Raw genomic sequence first — 20,308 nt, forward strand, 5'->3', positions numbered from 1 at the left:
ATATTAGGGTGGTATCATTTAACCCTAGCTTTTTGTTTCTTAGAAAATATACCCACTAAAAACTTCAACATAAAAAAACACATTCATCTTACAATGATTTTACTGCTTTACTGGTTACATCAAAATGAATGATAACTTGAGCATTGATTAAGTATAACACATGAGACAAATACTTCAACTGCAAAACCAATAAATGTAATAATATAAACGGCTTTGGGGAATTACAGTCCGTGTTAGAAGAGTGATTGATCAATAGCTACACAAGAAATTAATACCTTTTCATGAATTTCGGAGAACACTCTGTTTCTAAATTGGTAGGCGCATACTTCACATGCATAGCGTTGTAGGATGTGTGAGTGTACTCATTGTCATCGTTGTAATCAGGACCAAGCAATGTCCTAGCCCAGGTGCCCATGTCATAAGGAGGAAGGGTTCCGCCAAATTCAGATGGCAAACATTCTGGGTGGATGAGCTGGTGCAGACTGTTCAGATTGTTCCCGTGAAGAAAAATCTGGGAGAAATAGAGAAAATGAATCATGGAGAGTGGATGATGTTTATGAACATATATTATCATATTTATTAGAGAGAAATTGTTCTTTTAAAAAAATGAAAGTAGAAATGTAACGTTTGCGGGGTTATGGGCTCTTATAATAATGCATAGCATACTTTCATATTATGGCAGGGGGTCGAATCCCTCTCCACTCTATCTCTATTGCCTTACAGCAAAGTGACCCATCTTACCTACCACTTTACCTATCTACCTACCTATCTACCTTGATACCAGAACTACTGTCCCCCTTGGAAGATTTCCCATCATTTTCTGTTCCACTAACAACCCAAAATATAGGATTTCCTTTTAATTCCAGTAATAATGTTCGCCAGGACACATAGAGATGGTGATTCTCCCTAACGGAGATCAAAACAGCAATAAAAACCTGAACTAATCCATCACCATTCTATCCAAAAATTAATAAAAGCTTTGGCTTCAGTTGCAATTTAAAGTGATATTAAAGTCAAAAGGTTATTAAGCTACTTCAAAAGTTTTCGTTTCCTGCAGAATTAGCTGGTCCACTGAGCACTGGCCCTAATATCCTATTTTAGGGTGGCCCCTTTCGTTCCAAGGTCCTAGGGAGCCACCCTTGTGTGTGCTAGTAAGTTGTGCGTGTCTCCACAAACACATAGTCCTTAGGATGTCCTGCCACACTCCTTACCAAAGAACCCCTGAAGGTGGGTGCTGTAGTGACAGCAGATGACACCACAGGCATCAAACGTAGAACAGGATGTCATCAGCACACCAAACAATGTGGTGAAGTGTTCGTCCTTTATTGATGCATTTTGTCACATTGAATCAATGTTTCAGGGCTGTGCAGGGTCCCCTTCATCAGGCACAGCATGACACAGGTGCAGTAATGCACATATAATATATAGACATACAATTAACCTAATCACCCATTTCTTGACTGTTTTTCCATTGGGTGATAAGGTTAATTGTATGTCTATATATGTTATGTGTATTACTGCCCCGTGTCACACCGTGCCTGATGAAGGGGACCCTGCGCAGCCCCGAAACATTGCTTCAATGTGACAATATTGGCCAATAAAGGACGAACACTTGACCACATTGTTTGGTGTGCTGGTGACATTCTGTTCTACTACAAACACACAGACACAGCAAGGTAAGACAAGACACTCCACGGTCTCTCTGATCCTCTCTCCTCTCTTTTCCCTCTCCAAGCAAGTAGTTGGGCAGCTGTCCCTTGTGTTCTTGTACTGGACCGGACGTTCAGGGAAGCTGAGCTGAGAGAGTTGGAGTTATTTGGAAATATGATGGCTGTAAGTGTTTGGCAATGTATATTTGTCTGATATGAATGTATCATTTTTTTTTAAATGAGCGTTTAATACGACTTCAATTACTTTATTTCCGCTTTAACCAGTTCCGCTTAACCAGTCAAAGCCATCCTTCATCAGCTTGATTGCTGGTGGTCATAAAAATTCATTTCTGATTGGTTGCTTTTGTTTACACTATTTTATTTAAGTTTGTTCAGTTAAGATGCACTGGAAAACAAATGTGCTAATACACTATTTATATTCTGAACAACTTCATTCAAATGAATAGAAAATATGCGCAAATAGAGGAAAGCAGAATTTTTCAGTATTGTAACAGTGGTGCTACACGGGTGATTTTTAGCAGCTCGGATGCACTACTAGAATCTCCTGGTATCATATTACTTTTAATGTGAACTGAACATTTAAACTCTTCCAATCGCATATTGCTGAGATTTAAAGAAGAACTCATGGAAAAAACAACTTTTCCTAACCCTTGCAGTGAGGCTACTCCCGCACTGCAAGGATTAACTGCTTATTTTCATCAAGGTGCTATAATAAAAACATTATACTCACCTGATCCTCCGAGCCGACTTGTTGTTAGACTGGTCCCTGGGACGTCTCTCCCACCTCCGCTGCAGTGGTCTAAGATCCCTGAGTCGTCATGTTCTATACACAGTGTATTGGACATGAGAACGCCGAGGGATGTATCATTACTGCAGCAGAGGAGCAGACGGGCTGGAGGGAGCGCTGTAACAGCCTGCCAGCTGTGAGGCTCATTTGAGTATAACTTTGTTATTTCTGCACCTAGACCAAAACAAACACTTAACCCTTGCAGTGTGGAGGTAACCCCACTGCCAGGGTAAAAAAAAAAATCTTCTTTAAAGCTGAGCTCCAGGCAGATATAAAATACACAAGTTATGCAGCTCTCTAATTATTAATAAACACTTAAATGTATTTTTTAATTGCAGGCAGTATGAGCACCAAGTGCAAGGAGCACACTGATAAGAGGAGGGAGCTTAGTAACAGAGAGATGAAATCAGTCTGCTGCTTCTCCTTTCGCTGCCCAGTTACAGACGGGCACAGACAAGACCTGTTAGTGTTACCAAAATATAGCAGGGAAAATCAGGTATTCTGCCTTGCCAGTCAGGGCTTTGCTGTGTGGCATAGTTGGGTAAAACTTGGATGAACACTGGATGAACAAAAATACAAATCCTTTAGCAGGTAAACATTTCCCTTATATGTATATAATCTGTGTAAATAGCTACTTGCATGCGTCTCAACTTTAATCATGTAGCAGAAACTATTAGGGTCCATTCGCACTATCCGTTGTGTTAACACACATTATTGTGGATTGTGGTACACAAGGAATGGGTTGGCATTAGACATGTAAGCTGCGGAAAAACTTTGGTTCGGTTATTTCGTTATTTCGGGATTTGGATCCGAAATTCAATTCGGATCAGGTTTCGTATTCGAAGGAAATCCGAATTTTCGTTAGCTTCCGATGAGTTTACGAATATTCGTTGTGAATACCACAGAGAACCATATACAGATATTAATACTAAAGCTGAAGCTCCTAGACCCGAAAGGCATTTGGGAGTCCAAATTTCCGAATACCATTCGGGAGCTCAAGAAAGCAGTACGAGTCTGGGTGTCATATTAAAGCTGAGGCTTCCAGACCCGAATGGCATTCAGGAGCTCTCTTGGAGCATCCGTTTTAGTATTATGTATATATAAGTAGTGGTCTATAATACGACTGAATATTCGTAGCGGCAACATTGTGACCCATATATACATAAAACTAAACCTAAGGTCCCAGACCCGAATGGCATTCTGGAGCTCCCGAATGCAATTCGAAAATCTGGATTCCGACCCATTTGGATGCATTAAACCGAAAAACACATCTGGCTAGAAAAGTAGCATGTCCAATTCAATTTCTTTTTTGATCGAAATGCGGACGGGATATGAAATTCGTAAATGAAAATTCTTATTTGGACACATTTGGATGCATTGGGATTTGGAAATTCGGATGTTTCCGAATGTCTGAATTTTGGAAAACTGTACCTGTACCTTTTATAATATAATATACCTATTATAAATGTACCTGTACCTATTATACTATATTATAAATGTACCTGTACCTATTATACTATAGTATAACTATTATAAATGTACCTGTACCTATTATTATAATATCATATACTTATTATAATTAATCACTAATAGTACTGTATATAGATGTATTATTTATAGTACACAGATTCACTAGCGTGTTTAATTGCTGCCAGTGTCCGTATTGTACTGGCATCAAACAGTTAACGCTTCTCCAAGTATCAAGCTACAGCGCTGAAGCTATGAGAACATTAAAATAATGTAAAAGAAAAAAAATGTGGCGTTCTCATGAAGAGCAAAGACTGTGCATCTGAGCGTTAGGCACGTTCACAAGAAAAGCTCTTGGCTCAATAGATCCAGGTACTGGAAGATAATGAAATTATGAAATGGAACACCTTGTGCTGTAAACAGATATACGCGATTATGCACGGCAGCTGAACCTTCCTTCCATTGTATGTAATTACAGATTCCTGGCTCTGTCAGGAGTTTTAATATATTTTCCCTTTATCGTCTAAGAAATGAGATTCCAACTGCTTCATTCTCGTTCTCTCTGAAGATCAAAGATACCCGCAGCACAGTGACTCCCACTGAAAATAATCCATTGTCACAGCTTTATTGATCAGGCGCGGACAATCTGCAGCCTACAGCTGGGATCGCGACATGTGATGTGACTTCATCTCAGAGGTCACCAGGAAAATCAGGTTATCCTGAGTCCTTAGGGAATTCTAGGCAACCCAGGAAGCCGGTCTTACATGTGTTCACAAGCCTTACCCTTTTCCGGGTCTTGTCTTTAAGGAACGGTTTAATTATTGTATACAATGCATGGATGTACCAAGGCTGATTGACAAAATGAACGCCTCCGAAACGGGCCGGAAAACTGTCCTAGAATAAAAAGAGAAAACACAGGAGCTCATTACTGGACATAATAGCTCAGTCAGTTGGTCAGAAAGGCAATCCATTATACAAGTGACATGACAATAACACAGTTTTACCATTAGATTCAATGGCACTGCAACCATCAAATCCAGATGGACATTAAAGGAACACTAGAGCGAAAAATGTTGTAATCTGTTTTGTAGATAATACCTGTAAAAAGGGATTTCAGTATATGAAGTCCATTGTTTAGTCCACGTTTTACAGCCCCATTTATCTGGACACCGTTAATAAGTTATATGGTTATGAAATCATCAAAGACTCTCTTAAAGTGATACTAAACTTAGGAGTTGAACCTTAAAAATACATTCAAGTATCTTAACTATTAACAAAAATGTATCTTATTTGTGTATCACTCAGCTGTAGACACTGGCGGAACTACCAGGGTCGCAGCGGTCGCAATTGTGACCAGGCCCTGGCGTTCTGCTTGTTGGGGGGGGGGGCAGAGAGGAAGCAGAGGGCCCGAAAGCTTCCTACTGCTGTCTCCCCCTTCAGATAGCGCCGCTCCATCCACCGCCGCTCTGCCTGTACGGGCGGCTGTGCGGGGATAGAGAGGCTCTGTCTGTCACTTGTCAGCCTGGCGGGGCCGCTACCGACACAGCAGGCACCGCCAGGCAGCACATTCTTCAGCTGGGACTGGGAGAGGACGGACGCTCTTCACTCAGCCCCGCCCCCTGGCCGCCAAAGACGAGGCAGCTGAGCGGCTGTAGGAGTCAGGTAAGTCCAGTGTGGGGGGAAGGGGAGTAAGAAGTTGCTGCTGTTATTATATTTATTCACATTATAATGTATTGCTGGGATTTGCAGTCCTGCATAGTTGGAGCTATTCTGCATTACTGTATAATCATTATACAGCAATGCAGAATAGCACCAAATATTTGCGACCGGGCCCTGGTATTTGGCCAGTTGGGGGAAGCCCAGGGAGAAAGAAGAGGGCCCATCACACACAGTGTTTTTGACATTTGTGGACCGCAGTTCAGACAGAGGGATGGGGAAGTCGCTGTAGTGTGGCCAGTCAGGGAACTCCATTTGCATGCACTATTTTTTCTGACCGCAACGGAACGCAGGCATTGATTTGCCATGCGTTCCAGTGCAGCACCGTGCTGCCATTGACTTTAATGCACCGCCACGCCCCCTTCTTCCGCAGAACGCAGTGAGCTGGCCGGGATGCAATCCAGTGTGTTCCAGCACTAAATCGTCCGGAACACACTGGAGCTGGTGTGCACTAGCCCTGAAAGTTTAAAAAAAACATACTTTTTATTTAATAGAAAAAAAAAGGTATCAAAATCATGTTTTTTTGGGGGGGGGGGGCCTTAATGGTTTCTTGCACTGGGGCCCTGAGGTTTCTAGTTACGCCTCTGGCTGTAGATACTCAAATCATCTCTGAATTGGTGCTGACACTCATTTCTTCTGGAGGGTGGCTACCTTTGTTCCCTATGTGTGTGTTTTGTAAAGTAGCCACCGCTCCAAGCTCACTCCCTTGATGGACTACAATCTCAGGATTAGTTTACTAATTTGTTTTGTGATTGAAGTCCATAACGAAAGTGAACTTGGAGTGGTGGCTACGTTACAACACACACAGGGACCATGGGGAACAAAAGTAGCCACCCTCCAGAAAGATGGACAGTGTCAGCACCAATTCAGAGATAATTTGAGGTTCTACAGCTGAGTGATCCACAAATAAAAGTTACATTTCTGTGAATATTTAAGGTACTTGAATTTATTTTTAAGGTTTAATTCCTTTGTTTAGTGTCACTATAGGGGTAAATTTATAAGGATTCTGCGGCATTCACCCTTTATTCACCCAACATTCTCTCAAAATTAACTGGGCAACATGCACACATTTCCAATACATTTGCCCAATATTCCCTAACATCCATTCATTTGTTCTTACATGAGGTGCTTACTGTTACATTCATTTTAAAAAGGGTGAATGTTACCCTCCTTGTACATTCACTGAACTCCTTTGAGACTAAAATTCAACAGTGTTGAGATGCTGAATCATTGTATTTCACAATGAAAATTCAATTACTGCCTATGGAGCGCTCTGAAGCTGGGCTTTAACAAAGGGTCTCTTAGGGTTAATGTATTTTTTAAAATCAATAAATAATTTTAAAAAAGTGTGCCCCCCCCTCCAGGAATAACTAGTTATGCCAACTGGTATTGCCACGGCAGTAGGCAGTAAGTGGCCAGTTCACTGCATGTTAATGCCAATCTGCAGGACCCTCAGTTTTGGGGAGGGAGGGCTTCCCTAAAATGGAGATACACCTCCAAAGATACAGATACTGTTCTGTTTAAGAAGTTGAGAAGGGAGGTAGAAAGGAGTTCTGCATCTCTTTTTAGATTTCGGAACTAAAGGAGACCTGCCAAGGAACAGCCATAGAATCTACTGGAACCTGAAATGTAAGCATTAGTCATATTAACCACAGAAAAACTATTTGTGTGTATGTGGGATGTTTTATTCTTACTGACCCACATGCACAGTGATCTGTTTAGGGTTCTCAGAAAAGGGGGGGGGGGTCACCTCAATCTATAATAAAAACGTATGGAAGACTAACCTACTTACATTAAGTGAAACTCTCCTAGATGTGGGATGCTGGCCCGTAACTGCATATAACTCAGGAACAATACTCACACCACCAAATGGGCTTCCATTGATAGACCATTATCCTATTCATAGACTATAAGTGCCTAAGAAAGATTGGCAAAATGCCTCCTAATGCTTATTCATATACTAAAACTACTGCTGGTAGCACTATATACTTTCTTTGTGGGTTTGGTAATAAGTTGAACTTCATTTAATTTCCCACTAATTAAATAAGATGCAATTCATCACTAGGGACCATTTAATGTGTAGGTTCAAAACTCCACGTATTACTACACAGTCCATCTCTCCTACTGTAACACTATAGCATATTATGACTCCTCTATTTGCAGGGATTAGAGAAGCAAATGTTTTAAGCTGATTCTTCCGTGTGTCATGTCTGCAGCATGCTTAACACAGTTCAACATGCAATGTACACCACATAACATTAGTAGACTCGGCATCTAAGTGTTCACCATGGGGGTAGAACATAAAGCCCCCTCGTCAGGGATTCCCTATCAAAGCACCCTGAAGGGAAAGTGCCCTGGCATCAACCTGGAAGGAAGTTTCATTCTGACTACACTCTTGTTATGAGAATGGCAGATGGCATATCTGGGGAGGGAGCTCTATTGAGAGTTCAGGTCCGCATATATGCCTGCCGGGTTAAAAGCTGTTTTAAAAGTTGATATTCATCAGCTTTTCACTGGCTGTCACATTTGACTAGAACACATTCACCCTATGATAAGAAGGGTGAATGTAGGCATAAAATGCCAGGCACATGTGGCTAAATGTTAGAAGGGTGAATTTCTATAACAATTACTGGCAAATTTGATGCTGAATCATTTATAAATATACAACTTATACTATATAAAGGCAATTGACCTGACTGCAGAAATGGTCCACTGCACTGCCATTTAACAGTCAAATAAAGAAAAGATAAAAGATCCTACTTATGAAACCTGACATGAGATTGGCTGCTATTAGTAACTGCACTCTATTACAATTTCCGAGTTATTAGGCCCAATTCACAAGGGGGCGTTCTGGGATTCCTAAGGCAAAATCATATGGATTCCTGCGGCAGGAATCCCAGGTGTCCCCATTCAGATATGGTTGCTGCACCCATTCAAGTTAATGACAGTGGCTGCATCTGTAAGCGGCAGTCCACATGTAATTGTTCATGGTATGACTACATGCAGTTTGGGACAGATGATTGTCGCTGGATGCAGGATGGATGCTATCAGGGACAATCATCTATTCCAAACCGCATGTAATTATACCTTTTGTGATTACATGCGGACTGCCGCCAGCAGATGCAGTCACTGTCACGCTGCCATTAACATGAACGGGTACAGTGACCACATCTGAACATGGAGATCTGGGATTCCTGCTGCAGGAATCTGTAGGTTCTTGCTGCAGGGATCACAGAACGTCCCGTGTGTATGGGGCCTAACTGACAGTGACAGGTGAACTGTTCTTTATTTTTATTAGACTATTGCATTACTAACAGACACTGACCAATGGGTGTACCTTGTAGGTTACCCAATAAAAACAGAAGAAATAGAGAGATGCAGAAAAGCAGAGCAACATTGCTAAAGCAAAGGCTATGAGGACTTCCGGTTCCGGCGCCTGATGTAGCGGACGCAGGGTGCAGAGCTCCCGAATAGCCAGGACTAATCTATATATAAAATAGGACCTCAACAGCGCGATCTAGCCTGCCGACAGCCTGCTCTGCTACCTGTCCCCTCAGGAACATGGACAAGTTCCTTGCAAAACGCCGAACGGGTCCGAGAGGCAAAGGCACTCCTGTCCGGGGAAAGCGGCCTCAAACACAGCCCAAGATGGCGGCCACTCCCGACATGCGGGATGCGAGCGCCTCTTCGGAGGAAGACATGCCGGCGCTATCGGACCACGGTATGATTGCAGCAGAGGTGGCCAAACTACTTCGCCCCACCATCCAAGACGCAGTCAACAAGGCGGTATTCAAAGGCATACAATCCCTGCGCCACGACCTCCTGAATCAAGCGCACAGGATCACCGAGGCAGAGACCCGGATAACGTCCCTGGAGGAAGGAGCGGACACCTATACATCTCAAATGAAAGCTACTGACAAACAAGTCCAATTTCTACTGGACAAGGTGGATGACCTAGAGAACCGTTCCCGTCGCAACAACATACGGATAGTAGGCCTGCCAGAGTCATACCGACCACAGATGCTGGTGTCTATCTGCGCTCACAATATCCCTGATATCCTAGGCCTAGATCCCGATGCAGTGTGGAACGAGCACATCGTGTGGGACCTCCCAACTCCGACAGGAAAGGTCCGCGGCCTATAATAGCCAGATACCTAGACTATACTGATCGGCTGGCGGTTATGCAAGCATTCCGCGCCAAAAAAGAACTTTACCTGGATGGCCATCGACTTCTCTTATTCGCGGATTACTCAGCGGAGGTTACCAGGAAACGCAAAGCATTCAACAGGGCCTGCTCGATCCTCCATCAAAAAAAGGTCAGATTTACTCTAGCTTATCCTGCGACCCTCCGTTTTCAAACGGAAGATAGATTCCCTCACTCGTTCCAGGACCCAGAGGCGGCACTCAAGTTCATTGAGCGGTTGGGATCCCCTGCAGCCTCCATGGGAGCCGGACGGTCTCCCCCTTTACAGCATGTCGCCACCCCAGCTAGGAAGACGGCGATGCGTTTACCGATGACACCCACCGACTCACCCTGAACAGGGGACGATATGACTACACCCATGCTCACCGGATGGTCACATTGGGCCCCAGAAGTATTACAACCCAGAGTCTCTCCTAATTTACCCATTCCCAGTGCTATGCCTAAACGGAGCAGCCCTCCTTGCAATGTCGAGGATCGCACAGACGACATTACCTTCCAGTGACTGCCCGAAATACCGCAAGTAGCTATTTTACATTTTTTCTTTTTTCTGTTTTTTTCTATCGCCATTTCTACACTGCTACTACAGGCGATGATTGGGTCATGCTATAACTAGCTAGAGACGTTGGCGGATCAAGACTACCTCCTACTTAAGATTGAGATTGAGGTAGAATCACAAACACACCGATACCTACCCGGGTTTTTACCCCCCTGGCTAGAGGGAAGCCCGCGTGCTCACTCTGTAGAGCTATAGAGGGAAAAAAGTGAAGTCACGAAATGTGCACTAATGTTTTAGTGTTTTTGTTTGTTATGTTCTTTCTAATGTTATGTTTAGGTTTGTTTTGTTCTTTTTCGGCACGAAGCAATGGTCCCGTTGACCGTCAAATAATGACCGTTATAGTCAGGGCTTTTGCCCCCACAATTCATGGTTTTTGGGTACTAACAGCTACTATTAGGTGGTACAAGTTGACTAGATATTTCACCTTGGTCTCACAATGGTCATGTGAGCTAATATGGTTAGGAGCACACAGCCCGATCCAAATACTGGATGTAAAATTGCATACTGTCATGCTAAAGTATACGGTATTAATAATGGACATGTTTTCTTGTGATTTCTTCCAGCTGGTTCTCAGTCCAATATGAGAGTGATCTCCTGGAATATTAATGGCCTAAGATCCCCAGCTAAACGTATGATGGTCCTCCGACATCTAAAAAAGTTGAAAGCAGACATAGTGTTCCTACAGGAAACGCATCTTTCCAAAGAAGATATTAATAGATTACACAAATTGTGGGTGGGCGAGATTATCAGCTCCCCTGCGGTGGGAAGATGAGCTCGGGTAGCGATACTGTTTAACAAATCTTTACCATATAATGTACTACATGTTGATACAGACCAACAGGGGCGTAAATTGCGGGTCAAAATCAAGATACACAAAACATTTTTCTCATGGATACTACAGGACGACAACCCAAATAAGCTCATAGGGGGAGATTTTAACTCAGTTACTGAACGAGGATAGGTCGGGCAAAATGAAAATCCACTCTGGGCCAGGAACCCCGCTCCATACTCCCCTGCTTGAATTGTCTACCAACGCTAACCTCGTGGACGTTATAATGTTTTTGAATGAAAATTAAAATGTTTTGAAAAAAAAAAAAGCAAAGGCTACCAAAGGCTAATTCACAGGCCAAGGCTACCATTTTGGCAATAGATCTATATGTACCTACATGTAATGAGTGATGTATATTGCTGCTAGGGACTACTGTATACATATATACTATATATATAAAATATGTAAATGAAGGACTTTAGATAAAAAAAGTGTTTAGCAGAGTTCTTCAATAAAGGCAACCTATTACAAAGTAACATCTCAATGGATGAGCTAAAATAAGTTTTAAGGCATGCAAACTGTTAGGGTTCAACAAACACTAGAAAAACGTAATGTGAATAAATCATCAGGACCAGATAACCTGCACCCAAGGATACTTAAAGAGCTCAGTGAAGTTATAGTGAGACCCTTGTTCCTAATTTTCAGGGACTCCATAATGACTGGACAATCATATGGGCAATCTATGGGCATAGATGAACAGGTGTGCACATGGATAACTGAACTAGAACTGGCTATAGGAAGGTGTTCTGAGAGTAGAATTCTAGAATTGGTCGAGCGTGGTGTGCACCAATGTTCTGTGCTAGGCCCAATACTGTTCAACCTGTTTATTAATGACAGTGGGGAATGGTTAACAACCGTGTTTCTGTTTTTGCTAATAATACTAAAATTGTCAGGGTAATAAATTCAAAATTAGACATAGCAATATTACAGGAGGACCTGGATAAAATAGGTGAGTGGGCAATTACATTGCAGATAAGCTTTAATGTTGAGAAATGTAAAGTAATGCATTTTGAGGTTAAAAACAGGCATGCAGACTACATGTTAATGGGAGTTCCACTAGGGAAGTCAGATGTGGAAAAAGATTTGGGGGTCATAGTTGACTACAGATTAAACAATAGCATGCAATGCAAGGCTGCAGCAAACAAAACTAGAAGAGTACTGTCATGCATTAAAAAGGGAATGTACTCCAGACACAAAGCAATAATCTTGACGCTTTATAGATCACTTGAGTATGCGGTTCAATTTTGGTCATTAGATCCCTAATATTTCCTTAAAGCACCTAAAAGTAAAGTAAAAATGAAAATATTTAATAAAAAATAAAATATATTAAAATATTTAAAAAAATAAAATAAAATAAAAAATACATAGAAATAAAATATTTAATTTTTTTTTGAAAAAGTTAGAACTTTTGTTTTTTTCAGTCCGACATATTTTTGCATTTTGGTTTTGCTTCAGTTTTAACATTTTCATTTTGGGGCACCTCTACAATAAACCTTTCACTGTAAACTCACTAAAGAAGACAAGAGGCCACAAATTGGAGGAAAAAACATGTAGCCACAAGGGGCAAAGGTAGGGTTGCCACCCGTCCGGGTTTCACCCGGGCAGTACGGGTTTGCAATCATGTGCCCGGGTCTGTGCCCAAAAAGGGGATTCTTTTCTGTTAGAGTGGTACAATTCTGGAACTTCCTTCCACCAGCCGTGGTATCCGCAGAAAGTATGGAATCATTAAAAAATCATTTACAAAGGATAAGAGGGTTTAGTTTCACTTTAATATCACAGAACTAGTACAGAGCCTTGGAGACAGAATTCAGCAGATTCCATCTTCAGGAGTCTCACCTATGTATTTTGCTTTGTAATGCCATTTAATACAGCACTAAATACATATTCTCCAGAATAACAAAACATCTTTTCTCTTTCATCTGGCATTGTTAATAAAATAAATGAGTAAATCTCACGAAGTCCCACATTTTAAGGCTTCATTACGGTCTAAAGAACGTGCATACAATAGAGCAGACGTCCCGATGGCTCCTGAAATGCTTCTTTTTCTCACCCACGTAATCCTTTGGGATTTTGGTAAAACCAACTGAACGGATGTGTTTAGAGCACAATGAATGCCTGCATATAATGAAATGCGGACATTAATTCCCACCGAATGAGCTGAGATGCAAAGAAGAAATAAGAGATAATGAAATATTAACATATTATTTGCTTCTGAAAAGCCCGTGCTTTAGTCAGATATTTGGACATGAGTGAATAAAGCCGCTGGAGTAATTAGTCGCTTCATAGTTACACTAGGCTATTTTTATTTCTACCGCAGTGTTGGACCAAGGTCGCTGATTGTCAAGAAACAGAAGGGCACACCATGAAAACTAAAGACTGCTATATAGCTATCTGGAAAGTCCTTGAAGAAAAAAGTGGATGTCCTAATAAAGAACTCGTGCTTGGCTTAGAAAAAGCAAACTAACTGATAAGCTTAATACAAGGCTCTACAGCAGGGGTAGGCAACCTCAGCACTCCAGCTATGGTGAAACTACAAACCCCATCAAGCATCTGCCTCTAGGCATGCCTAGTCATGCCTGTGGCTGAGTCTTGCAATGCTTCTTGGGTCTTGTAGTTCCACACCAGGTTTCCTAAACCTGCTTTACAACGAATTTATGCTTTGCCTCCTGACCGAAACCCCTATATAGCTTGTGAAAACCTGGTACTTCCGGGGATGGGGGAACATGAGAAATACCCCCTGCTTCCCACAGTGCAGTGCTTAGTGAATGAGGGCCCATTCACCTTACCATCAGTCTTGTACAGTAGTACAGGCTCTTCTCCTCAACTGGGATTGCTTACTCTGAGCTTCTCACAGTGTGCATTAGAAGCTGAAGCAAATCTGATAGAGCCCCCCTCTTTTCTGGTTGGAGAATGTCCAGCATCATCTCACTCTTTTCTCCCCTGGTCTGCCTCTTTTATATACTGAGTTTCAGTTCTTTCAATCATGGAGCTTCAGCATCACATATGTGCATTACCCTGGGGCCAGTGGCGACTCTAGGAACAATATATGGGGGGGGTGGGGGGGCACATAAGATACCACAGTCAAATCTGGGGGGGCACTGATAATTTTCATTGCATGTCACAACCGCTGGGCGCCGAGAGACATATAGTCCAGCGCAGACGCCGCAGAGAGGTGACTAGACTGCAGGGGGGGGTGGAGCTCACAGACTGTCTGAGGGTTCTCCTTACAGGCTGTAATCGGCAATCTATCCCCATTGACACAGATTACTGCAGCCGATTACAGTCTGTAGGGAGAAACCGCTGACAATCTGTGAGGCTGTGAGGCTGCAGCAGGGAGAACCCCTGTCCCAGCAAATAACTGTGTGATAACCGTCCCGGGCACTGTTATCTGCTGGGACAGGGATTCCATTTCTCTTGGCTTGCACACCACCGTCATCTGGGTTTTATGAGAGAAATCATGCATGTGGACTACAAGCCCTGCAGCTTGAAAGCTGAATTGAGTTGTGATGGGAGTACTTCAGGCTTGTCGGCAGCCGGTTTGGCAGCCTCTGAAGGAGGTGTGTTTTGGAACCATGAAACGTGTTGGCTACTCTACTTGAATGTCCCCTGACCCTAATAAAATTAAGTTGTATCTGGGGTATTTTAATTTGGGGTGGTGCTTCAATTTCTACATCTACATTGCTGTTGATCAGTCCTTGGTCCAGCGTAGGGACAGAATTGTGAAGAGAACTGGGAGAGACAAATGTGAGATTCACTGTTCTAGCTTCAGGCTGCATAATGTGCCATTTTGCTGACAGTGGTAAAAATGCACCTCCTATGTGGGGTCCATTATATTAAAGGGTCTTCATGATCAGTAGAGGAAAGGAGAGAATCATCTACAGACACTCCTCACTTAATGATCGAGTTTCCCTTCCTACGACTAGGTCATTAAGCGAATTAGCCGCTAAGCGAGGTATAGAGAAAATGAGCTCTAATATACAGTACATTACTTTGGTTTTCATACTGTAAATGCTTGTGTACACTACAGTAGTGGATACTGACCAACTGACTGTCGAGTCTGAGAAAGGGTGATGCGGGATGAGCTTGACCCAAGTTGCTGAACAGTGTACAATACTGACTGGTTGGTGAGCTGGCCGTAACTCCAAGCAGTCGTTAACAGGTAGATCGGTAAAATAAGAGAAACTGTATTTTCACAATGAAGGCTACAAGTGGTTTCCACATGTGCCTGTACAATCCTGATTGCCACCCAGTCCATTGGAGCCCTTTGTAGAAACATAGGTAGTTCATCCGTTCTTATGCAATAAAAATACTATTTTTCTACATAAATATTAGGTGCTGGTCAAGGCTTTTCTGCCAGCCACTACACAGGGAACTGACCATTTTATTGGAGATTTTAATAGGCATTATATGAAAAGCAGGGATAGGTTTTAAACACAGTTCATTTTAGACATAATGGAGCTAATGTAAAAAAGGCCAATGCATAAAGTTTGAGAAATATTGTGGCTTTACTATGAAAAACGTAGATGAGTGAATCTATCTATGTACCACAACCATTTATTTTTAACAGCCTATTTTGAATTTTTTTTATACAACTGATTTTTTACAATGCTCCTATAATATGTAATCAGTTATGCTTTTAAACTGGATTTAAGGATATTGATAAATTCTTTAAAATCCATCATCCATCCTGTTATCTCTTCATCCTGTTTTCCTCTCCGCATCCACTTTCCCCACCTTAGATGTACATTATTTCTTACAATCAGCTACCTAATTGAGGACATGCCTGTCCAATGTTTGTTAGCACGGCCTCTTATGAACGTCATGCGACAGGGTGACAAGCAGGAGTACAATTGGAAGATATTTGGCACCTCTTAAAAGGAAGTACTCGAACCAGCACCTTCATGGCAGAGCCCCAAGGTAATATTTTAATGAAAGCTGCAGATTTAAAAAGATGGAAAACTAGGGATGCACCGATACCGGTTTTCGTGTATCGAGTACCGTTATTTATTTATTTTTTCGGTATTCGGCGATACCTAGTACCAGTGCTGTATGCCCTGGGTTCCTGACCAATCAAAAAGCTGGGAGGCGAGTCATGACGTGCCGCCCAGCTTCCTGATTATCTAAGAAGCCGGCTTCACTTGTTGCTAGGCAGCCTGCCTTCATGACCAATCAGGAAGGCTGGAGGCAGGTCATTACAAGTACTCGCCCAAATACTTGTCATCGGCACCAATACTAGTATCGGTATCGGTGCAAACCCTATTAAAAACAAATTTTGAAATGACATTACCATGTTAAAGCTTATATGCCATTTCAAGGATTAGGTTTAGATTCTTGGTGAAGTTGTCCTTTATTAAATTCCCCCCATCCCCCTGAGAGCAGCCCACCATGTAATATACTTAACTTGCTCCCCCAATCTATTGATGTTCGCTGTGCAGCCCTGCCAGCATTGCACAGCCTTCGCAACAAAAAACCTTCAGCCGTTTACTCTTCACACCTGTGCAATCTGAAGAGGGACTTGTCAGAGGTTTTTCTAGTGAAGGATCTGCGGTGTCGGACATGGCAGCACATTGAACATCATTGGGAGCAGAAGTAGAAAATGAAACAGAGATTGGTAAAGTGTGGCAGGTAATAGTGTGAAATAGGTAGCTTTCATTGTAAGTAGAACAATCTGTAGGAGCTCTGTGGGTTCCATCTCCTGAACCCTTTGAGATACACCCTCCCAACTTGGCAGATATTTACCCCCAGCATGAAATCATTTCATGTCAGAATTTTTTTCTAAACATAATGACCATGGTGGTATTTATAAGCACTCATTATCATTTGTAAGAGTCTCTTGAATGATCCAATTATTGCAAACAATTCTCTCTGCCTTGGCATGGTCAGCGCTCTTTCTCTTCCTTTTTTTTTTCTATTGGCCAGTATATATGCATCTCAATTTTCATTTAGCAGTTTATGCCAATCTTTCATAATGCATCACTGTAATTGTTTTCAAGGACAACAATGGCTCGCTTGGCCACAAATAGGTTAATACCACTTCCCGAGCACCAAGTGACAAGATTAAGAACCAATTCGGCCCTACAACTTCTGAGTATTGATTGTGGTATCTCTGGGGACTGTGAATACAGTTGGAAAATGATTGCTCACACGGACAGATAATGGTTATCATCTTCTGACTGAATCTACCAACATGCCTGCTAATCTTCCTATTCTGAGCAGACAATAACCTGGAATCATGGTCTTTTAGGTCACAATCTGCAGTATCAGATCAATTTGCTAGGCAGCCCATAGACAGTTGAGGACTGTTGGCATGTGATCTAAAGAATGATGCAGAGTTCTTTATAAACTTGCAAAGTCTGCTCTGCTTAATGTTACATGTTTATGTGAATGAGGAGAAGAGCAGCTCAGGAAGACACAGCCAGCATCCTTTATCTTGAGAAGAACAATAGAATTAGAAATCAATCCAGGTTTTCCAACCTACACAATCCATTGTTATCCTGATAACGGCCAGCCAGCGGCATCGGGGATGACTCACAGACATGAGATTATCACTGATCAGCCCACAAATAGTCAGATCGAGCAGTTGTCAGAAGGAGATCGCAAGCACATTCCTGACATTTGTCAAGCACTTTCCAATACCCGACAGGTGACTTGGCCTAGTATACACCAGATCTAAGTTTAAAGTACACCTGTCAAGAAAGAAATACAGAGGCTACCAATGCTGACCCCCCTTTCCAAAATGCAAGTTGCCTAGGCCTGCCGCCTAGCTGTTATGTTGACTCGCTGGCATCTCTTTTTTTTTTTAGTCACTGACACAAAACAAGTATGCAGATCTGGAAAAATCAGAGAAAAATCAGACATCCTCATTTGTATACCTGTTCTGAGTCACTGGGGTTGATTTACTAACCTTATAAACACGCCACGAACAAGTATACACCTCTGTAGTGTGTTCCCTCCCAGCATGATCTATTGGTGGAATCTAGACACCTTTGTAGTGTGTACACACCCAGCAGGTGTGTTGTGAAAAGCCCTGCATGAATTGCACGGTGATGTTGTGTAAATTAGCTCTACATTGTGTTGCTTGCGTTGATGAATGCAGGAATGTAAATGCATGAGCTAACCATGTTTGTCTAAACTGTGAAGCAGCATTATATATGCATCATGTGCATGATTTTTCCATATATGGCATTAGTGGAAATATGCTTTTAGAGACTTTTTGGTTGATAAATACGTTTTGCTGTGTAAAAATCACACGCACCTAGTGCGTGTGTTTAGGTTAGTAAATCACCCCCACTGACTCAATGCACTATAGTCAGAAGGTCAGAAGACAGTAGTGACAGTCTCCATTTTTCCATCATAATAGGTTTCCTTTAATGTTAGCTATGGTTCACACTGCACACTGTGTTACAATGAACACAGACTGTAGTCTGTGACCACATTTGTGGCTGCCACTCCATTTCAATTGTATTGTAAGTGACGATCTGAGAGAGAAACACCTAGGCACTTGATGGGATTCCTTCTACAGGAAATAAATGTTCTTCGACATTGAGCTTCTGTGTGTACATGGCCTAAATATATTAGTAGAGTGCAGTCTTAATATAATTAATGTGCTTTGTGGAGATAATTATTATACATGAAGAAAGTGAAGCCATATTGTGTCCAAAGGCATTTGTAATAACTTGACTGTAAGAACAGGTCTAGTCGCTCAGTAAATAATTTATTAATTGCGTCCATTGATTTCTTAGTCTAAATCAATTATCCTTTTTAGCAACGAATGCCATTGTGCAATCATTTATATTCAACAGGATTTTGTATGTGTGCCATGTTTCACAATAAACATATTTTTTATCATCCATCATGCAGAATGAGAGAGCAAGAGCAAGCTTGACAAGGCTACCACAGGAATCCAGGGCACTGGCCTCCCTGTGCACCATCTGCAGAGCATGGATGTACTTACTTCATCAACACCTGTGGGCAAGTATCTACAGCGCCAGCATAAAATGCCGCAAATCCAAAACACAATGGAATGGGAATTTATAAAAACTGGAGCAGACAGAATCTGGAGCAGTTACCCATGGCACCCAATCAGATTTTATCTTAATTTTGTTAAATTCAGCTTTCAAAATGAAAAAGAAGGGTTGATTGGTTGTTATATACAGCTGCTACAGATTCTGTCTGCTCCAGTTTAACAAATTCCTCTCAATATGTACAATTAAAGCCATTAAAACCCCACAAAAAACATTCAATTCAAGTGGTCTGTTAACACTTTGCAAATTACAAGATTTCAGTGAAAATCATGTTGTGCCAATATGTATTGCCCATATATATATGCTGCTATGCATAGATTATAGCAGAACTTAACCCAGGAGTAAATTTGATTTATAAACTAACAAGTTTTCCACAGCTGCTACTGTGAGCCGGCTGCTCTGCAGATCCCGTCAGTAGTGTGCATGCATAAATATGCAGTCATATTTGCAATGGAGCTCACATGCAGACATTTTCTAGTTTCTCTTATATAGTGCCAGCCACTTTTCTTCCTGGTTGTATAGTGCTACTCAATGATTGCACCATCCTAAAATTCCACGCATGCGCAGATTCCTTATAGCCATGAACCTAGGAATGCAAATTCTGTGCTATTGCAGTCTGCCAGAGGAGGGTCATTGATGTGAGCAATATGGTCGGGCTCGATGTTCGAGTCGAACATGAGTTCGACTCGAACATCGCTAGTTCGTGTGGTCGCCGAACACACGAACTACAAGGGCGTTCGGCGGTCTGGTCGACCACTGAACACCCCACAAGGCAATGCGCCTTATGAAGCCCTAATTGGCTAAAGGCTTGCACCTGACCACAGTTGTTTGGCCTGGTGAGCACCCCCCCCTCCCTGCCATACCAGGCCACATGCCTTCACCACTGGGAGGGTGCTTTCCCAGGGTCGCCCCTGGAAAAGCACCTTGTCCCCGTGCTGATAGAGACAAGGGCCTCTTCCCCACAAACATTGGGGCGTTGGTTGTGGGGGTGTGGGCACCCAGATGCAGCCCCCCCTCTTGTGAATGAGTAAGGGGGACTTGTACCCCTACCCATT

At 42.3% G+C, this 20,308-nt stretch overlaps 1 protein-coding gene across 1 annotated transcript in view; it reads right to left on the reverse strand.

Moving 5' to 3' along the window:
- Positions 1-20,308, reverse strand: part of CLVS1 (clavesin 1) — a 73,412-nt gene that overhangs the window by 18,455 nt on the left and 34,649 nt on the right. The window contains exons 4-5 of the mRNA XM_018561813.1: positions 4,708-4,818; positions 276-511 (exon numbers count right to left, since the gene is read on the reverse strand). Coding sequence (XP_018417315.1) covers positions 276-511; positions 4,708-4,818 — 347 coding nt within the window. The remainder of the gene's footprint in view (positions 1-275; positions 512-4,707; positions 4,819-20,308) is intronic.

This window comes from Nanorana parkeri, unplaced genomic scaffold (genome assembly GCF_000935625.1).
Source record: "Nanorana parkeri isolate BGI_ZX_2015 unplaced genomic scaffold, ASM93562v1 scaffold546, whole genome shotgun sequence".
Lineage (NCBI taxonomy): Eukaryota > Metazoa > Chordata > Amphibia > Anura > Dicroglossidae > Nanorana > Nanorana parkeri.